This window comes from Botrytis fragariae (genome assembly GCF_013461495.1).
Source record: "Botrytis fragariae strain BVB16 chromosome Unknown tig00000112, whole genome shotgun sequence".
In the NCBI taxonomy this organism is placed as follows: domain Eukaryota; kingdom Fungi; phylum Ascomycota; class Leotiomycetes; order Helotiales; family Sclerotiniaceae; genus Botrytis; species Botrytis fragariae.
This window is the reverse complement of record NW_023500997.1, coordinates 1,743,673-1,756,040: the sequence shown is the minus strand read 5'-3', so window position 1 is coordinate 1,756,040 and position 12,368 is coordinate 1,743,673. Positions and strand designations below refer to the sequence as shown.

At 43.0% G+C, this 12,368-nt stretch overlaps 4 protein-coding genes across 4 annotated transcripts; 3 read left to right on the top strand and 1 right to left on the bottom strand.

Moving 5' to 3' along the window:
* Positions 1-1,971: 1,971 nt before the first annotated feature.
* Positions 1,972-4,671, top strand: Bfra_008082 (putative fungal specific transcription factor domain-containing protein; the record flags this gene model as incomplete). The annotated part of the gene is made up of 3 exons (XM_037338447.1): positions 1,972-2,517; positions 2,591-2,977; positions 3,046-4,671. 3 exons carry the CDS (start codon positions 1,972-1,974, stop codon positions 4,669-4,671), a joined length of 2,559 nt encoding a protein of 852 aa, XP_037190510.1.
* Positions 4,672-5,589: 918 nt separating this feature from the next.
* Bfra_008081 (putative dienelactone hydrolase family protein) lies at positions 5,590-6,503 on the top strand (the record flags this gene model as incomplete). The annotated part of the gene is made up of 2 exons (XM_037338446.1): positions 5,590-5,628; positions 5,685-6,503. The coding sequence occupies 2 exons, from the start codon at positions 5,590-5,592 to the stop codon at positions 6,501-6,503; spliced, it is 858 nt and encodes a 285-aa protein (XP_037190509.1).
* A 563-nt stretch (positions 6,504-7,066) lies between these two features.
* Positions 7,067-7,972, bottom strand: Bfra_008080 (putative coiled-coil domain-containing protein 16 protein; the record flags this gene model as incomplete). The annotated part of the gene is made up of 1 exon (XM_037338445.1): positions 7,067-7,972. One exon carries the CDS (start codon positions 7,970-7,972, stop codon positions 7,067-7,069), a length of 906 nt encoding a protein of 301 aa, XP_037190508.1.
* Positions 7,973-8,910: 938 nt separating this feature from the next.
* Bfra_008079 (putative spoc domain-containing protein) lies at positions 8,911-11,542 on the top strand (the record flags this gene model as incomplete). Its single annotated transcript, XM_037338444.1, has 3 exons — positions 8,911-8,921; positions 9,021-9,636; positions 9,686-11,542. 3 exons carry the CDS (start codon positions 8,911-8,913, stop codon positions 11,540-11,542), a joined length of 2,484 nt encoding a protein of 827 aa, XP_037190507.1.
* Positions 11,543-12,368: the final 826 nt, after the last annotated feature.

Genomic DNA, 12,368 nt, shown 5'->3' with positions numbered 1-12,368 from the left:
CAAATTTAACTTAAACCCTGTGCAGGCAAGTGTAAGCTTACAAAAAGCAAAACATAAAGCCATGGATCTGATAAGCATATCAACCATAGAAATATTGGGATATTGAAGGTTGCTTGACTGTATGAGGGCCTTGCCGCTTCACCGCTATTTCAGGCGCTCCTCTTTTACATCCTAATGAGACATGCCGGAAGTGAATTGTACTGTCTTTACTTTTTTATCTTTCAATAGTATGTATGGAAAACAACAGTTGTTTTGGCCCTTAGTAAGTATGAGTACCAGCCTCTGCTTTCCCGGATACTACAAGGGTTTCTCCAACTTTTTCCGTGTGTTTAGGAATCTTTGGATACCATTTCATATATCTACTTACTAGTATGGTACTAGTATGTATATCACATTCAGAATTTTTATTGTGATACTGCCACGCTAAAACAGACCCACCAGCAAGCCATCCACTAATTCTTAACCACTTGTTCTGAATTGCCTCCTCTCTTTCTGAGGTACGTGGAGGTTGCATTTAAGGCATCTTTGTCTGACAACAAATCAAAGGTTCATCCCGAGGTCTTACGAAACACATAAGAACATGGTTCCTCCCGCTTTCTCTGGTCTCAGGAACTACTCCGTATCGATCATCATGCAGTATTGTATTACCCCAGCTTGATATTTTTGGAAATATTCGGCATCATCCCAGTTCTATTTGATGGATAGTTCGTGACAGCGAAAAAGATACCAATGTATCGTCACAGGTATCAGAGCATAGAACTTGACAAAGACTGCCTCCTCGCATATCTCTAATTGCTTTTGGTGGAAATATTATGTGTCTTCCTGGTTGGACCCGATGACCAAATTAAGCACGAATCATGAGATGACGAAAATCCGGGTACTTGCAATGTAATATCACAAGCTCAAGTGCATTACATTTGAAGCAACACCTCCTCTCGAAGCTACTCTTTGGTACTACGCTAAATAATTAAGTCCATGAAGTGGCCCTGGTATCAAAATGCTCAATGCCGAGATGGCCTCCTAACGGCTGTGCTGAAGCATAGAAAGCCTTGTTTCGCAAATTATATCAGAATGATGTAGAATTGAAACATTGATCACAGAAGTAAAAAGTTAATTGGTTGATATCTGTCAACGAGATCTGATTCGCGCTATTGCAACGGCCAAAGGGCTGAATTAGTGCAAGTAGCGCTGAACTTCGTTATGAAAGGGACACATCTTTGGATTCTCCATACATTGACCATTATTTGTCACATCTCGTACAGACCTTTCAGACAGGGGCAGCAAAGCAACATGTAAATGAATGGCCGTAAAGAGTGGAATGAAGTCGACTTACTTTCTTCCTTCATCGCATAGAAAAGAATGCAGGAGATCTTGTGTTGTGCTCCTGTCTCTTTTGTGATCATCCTGCCTTTAGCTCCCACGAGAGTAAACAGTGACGTAAAACCTTCAGACCATACTTGAAGTCTGTGTATACAACGGCCTCAGGAGATATTGTTATCGCGATTTTCATCGTCAAATGGCTGTCAGAAGTCCGGTTGCGACCATTCCGAGTGATGAGAACATGATATATGCGAACAGAGATAGGAGGTCAAGGGTACTGCCATGAAATATCTTCGATTTGTTGGGCGACGAGCATAGAGTTGAGTTCGTCATGGTAATTGTTGTTGGTTTTTTATCGGCATGCCTCACGTGGCATCTAATGCTATGACCTTGCCACGGTCATGGCGCGTATCGATCGTCCTATCTCTGCTTACCTACTAGGTACATGGGACTTCTCCATTCCTGATGAAACAAAACTTCTGGTCCGATCAATGTTCAAAATCAAATCTCTCACCCCTATATTTCGTAGAGACTAGATATGAGCTTTGAAGAAATGGCACAATAAATCACGGATTTATTCACAAAGGCTACACTAATACCCTCGAACTGTAAATATCTCGGATCTCATGCGATCTCATGCAGTCACGGGATATGGCCTCCTCGACTCCAACTTCTGACAAGACAACAGCTACATCAGTAAAACTACGTAGCTGTGTAATATGCAGAAGTCGAAAAGTTCGTTGTGATAAGTTGTCACCGTGTTCTAATTGCCGGAGAGCAAATATCCCATGCGTACTCCCCTCAACTGATCGACCTCCTCGATGGGCTCGCCGGCTCGAGCGCTCTGGTAACTCGGCAGCAGAGTCAAATGGCGCAAAGCCAGGGCAAGAAGTTAATTCCAAGGGCGATCCAATTATTGAGAGACTTCATAATCTTGAAAATTTGGTAAAGGAGCTAAGAGGCCAATTGGAGCACGCCAATGCTACAGCAGGGCATTCCAATGATGATGGGTTGCTTGGACTTGGTGGTTCTGACAGTTCACCCCTCGATCTAAATCATGATTCAAACAGTTTCAAAGATAACGTCTCTGTCGAAAATACTTCTGATGTGCAGAAGAAATTCGGTAGGCTAGTTCTAAAGGATGTCAACCGGAGTCGTTACATAAGTAGTGGTTTCTGGGCCCGAATGAATGATGAGGTAGGTTTGTTAAAGTTCTCTTATCATGTCCGCTATATGCATTGATGAGTTACTATCATTGACGCCAGAGTAGATTGAGGGATTACAAATGGAGACTCGAGGTGCCATCGACGCTGATTCTGATATATTTTCAAACAATGAGGATGTACCCGAGAGGACGGCATCCACATTGGAGCATGAGCGGACACCATCGGAGCGGCATGGTTTTTTATTCAAACACAATATAAACCTTTCTGATTCCGACCTCTTTAAGTTGCGTCCATTGCCGTCACAGATACCTTTTCTGCTGAACGTATACTGTGAAAACATACACGTATTCATGCGAATTGTAGACATTCCGGCCATCACCGACATGATCCGTGAATTACGTGGAAATAAGGGCAAGGAACTTACGCCAACAAATGAAGCTTTAATGTTTTCCATCTATTATGCTACCGTAACCTCGATGGAAGAAGACGAGGTAAGCGTTTTCTAGTTCAATGAGGCTTTGTCTCAATTATTGTGCTTACGAAATTGTCTTACTCGTAGGTCATAAGCAACTTCGGATGTACAAAATCGGAGTTAAGTTTCAAATATCGACTGGGTCTGGAAAATTCACTTGCAAAAGCTGATTTCCTCAGTGAGCCTGATATAACCCTTGTCAAAGCCCTACTCATCTTTCTTTTTCTGGTCCGGCGTCACGAGAGTCCTAGATTTGTCTGGATGATGACTGGCCTGGTCATAAGGATGGCTCAAGCTCTAGGTCTTCATCGGGATGGTTCTCACTTTCCTAACCTTACCCCCTATGAGATTGAAACTCGTAGGAGAGTATGGTGGACGGTATGTTTGCTGGATTTGCGAGCATCCGAGGATCAAGGTACGGAACTGAGTACTACTGGTAATAGTGTTGACACAAAGTTTCCACTCAATATTAATGATGTCGACCTCAATCCTCATACACAGAATATGCCACCAGCGCGTTCAAGTGTAACCGATATGACTCTCACTGTTGTTTCAGCCGAGATGTGTGATGTTATGAGACGGTTGATGGCTTCAAGCATCGGAGAAAGTCCGTCAAGTCCCGAAATTCAAAGCCGATTGTTACATGAACTTTACGGGACAGTCGACAAACACTTTCTTCAATTCAACATGGGGAGTAAGACCATTGCGTCCTGGTGTCTATCAACTTTAACGCGTATGGTTGTGTCCAAAATGAATCTTATTCTTAACCTCCCAGTGCTCTTCTCCTCTCCCAGCGAGAAACATTCTGAGAAAGTTCGAACAAAACTCCTAATATCTGCCATTGAGGTAGCCGAGTACAACCATGCCCTTAACTCCGAGAAGGATTGTCAAAATTGGAATTGGCTTTTTCAGACTTGTACGCATTGGCACGCAATCGTGTACCTCTTAATTGAAACTTCTCGACGCCAATGGTCTCCCATTATCGAGCGAGCTTGGGTCGCTCTTCACAGTAAATGGTTAATTCCTCGGCAATTAACTAACACTTCGGAAAGAGACGAGAACTCGCGCATTTGGGTCCCGCTACGGAAACTTATGGCTAAGACGCGTAAACATCGGGTAGCTGAGCTACAACGTCTGCGAGAGAATTCATGGTCAGCCATTGAACTAGAGAGAGAAGATGAGAAAATACCGCTTCCAACCAGTCCAGTACCATCTTATGATGGAAAGTCCGATAATGTTTTCCGCGAGCGTTGGCGTAAGCTGGTTGCAATACCTCTAGAGATGGAGGATCAGAGACGGCCTTCTGGGATGCATACCCCAGAATCAACTGCTAGTGACCCACCTACAACTCAACGGCGCCTTGATTCCACATCGGTGTACGAACACAACGACTCTTCCTCGAATCTGAACACTAACGATAGTAATTTTTCCGGGCAAAAATCATCAAATCTGGATGACCAGTCAGTATATCCTCGAAGTCAAACAGGAATAGAACAATCTTCATATCTATCACAGGACGGGGTTAATCCCGTCTCAAGTGAGTGGTATCGCCATAGTCCAGGTGTAAAGGCAAATGATATGTCACCTACATGGAGCGAAATTGACCCCTCAGCTGGTATATTTACAGAGGTAGATGTGAACATGGAGCTCGACATGGACGTGAATTGGTACGAATGGATAGAATCGGCGCAGGTCATGGATCTCCCACTCTAAGAAAGAATGAAGAGGCACTCTTTTCTATAAGTTCACATCGGTTCTGAGGATCTAGATGGTATTCTGTTTTATATCCTTCTTCGAGGAATTTTAGTTGGATCATGGAATTATGGTTAGGAGTTGTATAGAATATATATTTATTCGAAGGTTCTACTCGGGCATTATCCAATCATTTCTCTCCCAATACAGATACCCATCACCAGCCTCCGTAACAAAACAAAACATGCTAGCCCAACACTACCCTTCACTCAACTCCAAACCCCAAATTCCAGCTCGCGTTTTTCTCGGCCTCAAATACACTCTCCAATGAGTCGATCTTCCACACACCCACCCACCACCTATCCTACCATTCCATGCTCAAAAAAACCCCCCTGCAATCTATCCAGTCTCTAACAATCACTTATAAGCACTTTTCCCACCCATCTATCCATCTATCCAATCCAATCTCCAAATTCGCAGGGTTGCGCATCCTTCACGCTTACTCCATCAGCACGCCAAGATCACGTGCCATCCTCGCCAACCGAGTGTAGGGGGCTGTGCGAGCCAAAAAGCGCGAGAAAATGCCGAGCAAGTGACGAGGAATGAACGAAATGATATATCAGATATTGAATTTACGAAATGGGGTTTTCTATAAAGGCGGTGTTGTCGCTGCGATTTGAAGATAGCAAAAATATCAGTCCAGTCACAGTTTACTATCTACTACTTATTCACTGCCTACTTACTTACTTTTGCGTTTGATATTTCGCGACCTAGTCAAATCGTACATACATCTGTAATTCGGCTTCCTTCCACTTTCGCTTCTTTGAGATAAAGATTAAGGTCCACCAGTATAAGCGATTACCCCTTTGAGCTATTTTGATTCTCAACTCCGCAAGTTTTCTATTGTATTTATTGCGAGATACAAACCTCACTACTAAAATGTCTACAATGGATTCACCATGCAATGAATGCATCAAGGTACATCAATTCCGCCCAATTTCATCACTCCAAGATCCCAACTAATTCACCGCAAGGGAACCATCCACGCCGGCCTCCCCATCGGCGACTACCAAACCATACACGGTCTCCGCACCTACATCGTGGGCAACCCTTCCACCTCGCGCGCAACAATCGTACTCTACACCGATATATTCGGGCACCTCCTCCCCAACAATCTTCTTCTTGCAGACGCTTTTGCCGCTTCTGGAGAATATCTCGTGTATGTGCCTGATTTTTTCGAAGGTGATCCCGTTGGGCTTAAAGTGGCCGATTTGTTGATTCCCGTGGATGCGAGTAAACAGGGGACGCTGGGGAAATATACGGGAATCTTGGCTAGTGCGCCAAGTTTTCTGATGTGGATGGGTCGACATAAAGAAGCGAGGTGTAGCGCGGTTTGTAATGAATTTTTGGGGAAGTTGAGGATGGAGACGAAGGGAGAGAGAAAGATTGGGATGGTGGGGTATTGTTGGGGAGGTCGATATGCTATTCGTGCTGGGTTGGAATCAAATATGATTTCGATTGATGGGGTTAAGAAACCATTAATAGATGCAGTCGTTGCATTACATCCGAGTAATCTGGTGTTTCCCAGAGATGTGGAGGGATTGATTGTACCAATCAGTTATGGATGGGGAGAAAATGATGTAGCGGTTTCGATTAAATCGAAGGGAATTATTGAGGAAATTCATCAGAAGGAGAGGGAGAAGGGGAGGAAGGTACCGGAAATGGAACATAGGGTTTATAAACCTGGAAGACATGGGTTCGCGGTCAGAGGAAATCCAGATGATCCACTTGAAAGAGCGTGTCTGGAGGATTCGATGAAGCAAGGTTTGGAGTGGATGGGGAAGTGGCTTTGATTTGGGCTGAGAAATATTTGGAGTTTTTGGGAATTGTTTCTTGGAGAATGTTATCAATTGTTTGCTATCTGAATAACCTTCTGCAACTTGTCTGCTCTTGCAATTGTGATTGATATTGGTATGCAACGACAATCGGCTTTGTAAGGGCGAAATTCTTCGCTTTCTCAAGGGAAAACTGAAGTGACGAGAAGGCGGGCGGATCAATGTTTGCTTGACGACAATGAATCGATGGGCCCATCCATAAATATGGACCGAAAGTGTAAACACGTTGCAAATAATTTGCTGGAAACCATCTCAGTTAATGATCGTGGGACAATGAGCATTTGATTGAACCATATCTTGGCCTTAGCACTTGCTAAACATAAACTGCATGTCATCCATAATAATCCCACTTCACTTCGGTATATCAATAGGACTATGTCCAGATTAAAACTGAACGTGTTCAGTTGTACATCCTCATAATTGAGGAGCAGATATCCTGCTTTATTAAATAGGGTATAATCACACGATATCAAACATCGTTATTGCCAGCCTCCGTATTAGTACAAATCCAGATTTGATGATCATCTTAATCTGAATCCATCCCAATCATCCTCATCGTCATCATCGTCGTCGTCGTCGTCGTCGTTGTCTTCCAATACATCATTGGCTGCAGATTCTTCTGTTGGTATTGATACCGTTGCGATCGCTTCCTTTTCTTTCGACCTCAAAGCTTCTCGTTTCTCTCGGAGCCGCTTCACTCTCTGTTCCAAGCCTTCCATTTCCTCAAATTCTTCTTGTAACTTTCTACTTGCATCCTCTTTATCTCCCTCTACCTCAGCTTCGAATTTCTCCTTTCTCCGCGCTTTCTCTTCTTCGGCTGTTCGAGCTTCCACTTCCGCCGTGGTCATTGCAGGCGCAAATATAACAGCCTCTGATTCGACTTCTGTTGGAACATTCGCAGCGGCAATATCTGCTTCGAATGCAGCCCATTCGTCTTCATCCACATTAGCTTGTTTATTTGGAGGCGGTGATTTGGTTGGTTTCGCTGGCGTTGCAGGACGAGAAGGAATTTGCAGATCATGAGGTATCGCGGATTTTGAAGGTGATTCGGATCTTTCTTTTGATGAGTCCTCTGCTGGAACAAAAAACCCTTCCAAAGCAGTAGGTGTAGCTTTACTGCGCTTCTTCAAGGTACCATGATCCATATCCATATCCTCATCCTCATCGTCCAATTTTCTCTTTTTACTATTTCCCTCGTTGCTGTTTGTGTCCGCTGTCGCATTGCGTTCACGTTCTGCTTCTTGTTGTTTTGAGAGTCGTAAAACATGTCCTGGTGATCGTAAATGACCTTCCCATAATGATTCACTCTTCATTTGTAAATGACAGACGAGGCACATCAAGTTACCAGCAGTTGAATAACCAGCATGTTTATGTTGTATGCGACGGGCAACTCGCTCATTCTTGAGGAGTGAACGAACATCTGCCATGATTATTATGATGACTTTGATAGGAATTGCTCAATCATATAAGGAAGAATCGGCGATATTCAGAAATAGAGTGGTTTATTATGTACTGGCTGTTGTATTCAAGCTTGAATATTCTTGAACTATGTTGTCAGTGATGCATTTGTCGAGGCTGAAGCTCCTTAAGATTTTCAATCGAGCTCTTCAAGGTTTCAAGGTCAAAGCTGGAGCTCTTTGGTGCCAAGACGCTAACACCTAATCAGCTCGAACTTATCTTCGATATCTAATCATTAGCTCCATGATCGGATCTTACAATCTCCGATATCACATGATCATGTCCCCGCACCTTGGAAAAATCTTGGAATTTCTAAGCCAGCCTTGCCTCTTTGCCTCACCAATGAGCGAAAATCGATCAATCTCCGCCTTCCTTCTGCCCTATCTCAAATTCTCAGAACATAACCATAATACAACAAAACGAAACGCTCAAATAGCAATCAACAAGCCTTTACTGCCCATCAAGTGTCGAAATACCTTGTCGCATTGTCTCGAATACCTTCATCATCATACTGCGATCAACAATTCTTGACTCTATCAAGTTCTTCAAAGCTATTTTGCGCATTCAATACACGCGGTCAATTGATTTGAAGCTTGTCCGTCACAACCGGCTATCAACAATACCCAGAAAAAAAAGCCAAAATCGCGACTCCATCTGATTGTATTTGGGGAAGGATTACAAAGAGAAGCTTTCCATGACCTTTTGATAGCTTCTTATTTCTTTTCTACATATTACCCTTTCTTCAACAAACCCATAGCTTGTTCGTAGAGCCAGTGATCGCGTGAAATCAATTCATCAACGCGTACTTTGAAATTCAGCTCCAGGGCGTATATTCATCCCTTGTAATCATCGAATTCGCGTCCACAAGAAAATTTGAACCTTTGTATCATTGATAATATCCTTTATTATGGCCGGTAAGTAATAGTTACCTCTTCGCAGGTCAACCCACTTGCTTCGCGCAAGGAATTGGCAAAATGCTTCCCCTCGAATACTATCACACGAGGAAATAACTAACAGGGATTCTACAGACGTTAGGAAGTCGTCGCGAGCGACAAAAGGACAGCACCCGAAAGCTCATGAGCTTGATCAACCTATCGAAACAAAAAAGAAAGGAAAGAAGAGTGGGAAAAAGACGGCTATTCAAGAAGAAGAAGAAGAAGTTGAGGTCATACGATGTGTCTGTGGAGTTACTTCGACTACGGATGATGATGAAGCTGCTTGGATCGCTTGCGACATTTGCGCTGTCTGGCAACATAACGTTTGCGTAGGTGTAAGTCCATATGAGGAAGATACACCAGATAAATACACTTGCGAAAAATGTGCGCCAGAAGCCCACAAAGAACTCTTGGATGGAATTGCTAGAGGTGAACAACCTTGGATCGCAAGGCAAGAAAAGCACGAAGAGGAAAAGGCAGAGCAAGAGAGACAAGATGCTGAGGAAGCGGCGAGGAAGAAGGGCAAGAAAGGGAAGAAGAGAACAAGCGATCAAAAGCGCGATGTAACCCCTGCGAATGGAAAGCTACAGTCCCCTTCAGTTCCGGCCAAAAAAGAAACACAGAAAGATTCGCCTGCAAAGGCCTCCAGTCAAAAACGCAAGACAAGAGATGAATCCCAAGATAAAGAAGCTATTAAAGTAAGTCATTGGTTTCACCGCGGAATGAATCATGCTAACTGTATTTTAGGAATCTTCGACTAAAGTCCGCAAGACGTTGTCTCGTCCTACACCTAGAGCTTCTCCGCCATCAGACTTACCTAGCAAAATCTCTGAACTCGAAGCAGAGCAACAAGGCCAGGTTACTCTGATTAAGAAGGGTTTACTTCAAGCCATTCCACATGCTATTGAAGAGCGTTATTATACCTTACGACCCGATGATACCATTGATGCAAAGGCAGAACGACTTGCTATTCAAATCGAAGCAGCCGTTCGTAGCACACACCCAAACAAGTCAGCCTCCATCAAACAGATCCGTTCGATATTTCTCAATTTGAAACAAAATCAAGAGTTATGTAATGGTTTGCTGTCGCAATCATTATCACCTCAGGCCTTGGCGGTCATGACAACGGATGATATGGCAAGTAAAGAGTTGAAACGTGAAACAGCACTCATGAAAGCAAGAGCCGACAAACAATCCATCATGATCACAGATGATGGTCCACGAATTCGAAGAACTCACAAAGGTGAGGAAATAATCGAAGACGACACCAATCCTAATGAATATCCTGATATTCCAATGTCTGCAGCACGTCGACGAGAAATGTTGGATCCGAATGCTGGTATGGGTGATAGGTCTAGGTCTCACTCACCCGAAAACGAGGTTGAGGTACCAGAAATTCCTGAAGACTATCCATCACATGATAAAGTCCGCACTTCATCAACGCCAAAAACACCTCTAAATATTGATACCAAACAACCAGCTTTGAGAAAGGGCTCAACGCAAAGTTCCGCAACAGGAAATTTTGATATCAACAAAGTCTTTTCGAGTGTTCAATCACCTCATCCTTCCACCAACAAACAACGCAATTCCGATCATTATAGAAGGGCATCGAACGCACCGCCTTTGAATGGACCTGGAGATGATCCTGATGTTGACAAAATGCTTCAAGATGATAATGAATCCCCGCCATACTCTCCAGTTGAAGACCCCTCAGATCCAGACATTGTTTGGAAAGGTACAATGAGCATGGATTCGGTAGCAAAATTCTCAGCATATGCTAAACAAGTTGCTGGTCCAGATTTGAGTCGCAATCGTATGCAAACTCCATGGTCTGAACTTCTTCATAAAGATTTAAAGGTTCATGGTAGAATTGATGCAGACAAAGCCAATGAATATTTATGTGGTCTTCGATATAGTCCACCATCTGATGTAATTGTCATCAACATAACACCAACTTCTGGATCATCGGAATTTCTTGACTTGTATAATTACTTTCATGACAAGAAACGTTATGGAGTACTTACTAACAAGGGTCCGGGAAATGTACGAGATACGTATTTAGTTCCAGTCCCTCCTGGACCTGGCAATATCCCAGACTTTGTTGTCAATCTTGCAGAACACAATCTACCAGAAGATAGACCAGAGCCTTCAATACTAGTAACCTTGGTTGTACGTAATGGATGGGAACAACCTTCACGGATCCAATCATTTGATGGTGCAACTGATCCCCACAGCCCTCTTACTGCGGGTGGTATTGCTCAACGCCAAATGTCAATCAGTCATTCGGGTTCAGGTATGTCTCCTAGTCCTGTTACCCCTCAAGGTTCTTTCCAGCCATCTTTTGTCGGAAAACCTGAGGAAAGACATCAACAACAGAACTTAGAAGAGCAAAGACGAATTGCTCAAGTGGAAGGTGAAGCTGTTGCGTTGAGAATACTAGGTGACTATGCAAGGGCTCCGACAGTTGGTTTCTTAATGCCACAGGCTTATCAAATGAGAGATCTGGAATGGCAGGCTATTAGAAGTATTTTGGAAAGAGATGAGAAGGCGCAGAATGATTTAAAACATCTCAGTGAGGTTCTAGCGAGGACGGGTCCGGCGTGATTATATTACGATGACGAGGACATGGAAACTGATATACTGGATCGAAATTCGGGGATAGAAAGGATGGTAGTCAGGTAGTGGGGTGGATGGGTTTAATTGGCGTTCTTGGCGATATAAAATGAGAAATCATGGGAGTAGTCTATCTCCATCTTCTTTCACATGTATATTTTTCTTTACATTCATTTTCTTTTCATCCAATTCTTGGCTAAAAAGTACAACTACGTACGTTAGATTGGAATGCAATGACGAGATTTTTTTCCAGAACATGATATGCTATATACACTCACTTCGGTCGTATTGTGGTTCAGTTGGCAGACAGTTGTGCATGATATTATTGTGATACCGAATTAATAAGATGTGATCTCATCCCCCCCCCTTTTTTTTTTCTCTGTTCATCTTATCAAACGAGGGGATGGAACGAAATTGTATTGTTTAGGATAGCTATCGAGCACTCTTTTTTCAAAAATTTACCATATGCTGAACGTGTTAACTTTCAGTCGGATGATTTGACCTATCAGCTTGATTGATATGTGTGTGATGTTTTGAAACGAGATGGGATGGTGGTTAGTACCGCGGATTGTTTGAACTTTCTATCTATATGCACCTATATAGATATTTTACTTAGATTTTATATTTAAATTCGATGACCTTTGAGGTTTCTTTTTTGGTAGTGGATGATGGGTTGTTGTTGCTCTGTTGTTATAGGAATAAAGACGAAGGTGGAAGTGAAGAATGATTTGAAGTTTGGAATTGGATGCGAATGGGGGCGACTATTGTGTCTCAGCACGTGAGAATTTTAGATATTGTAGTTTTACAAATTATACAG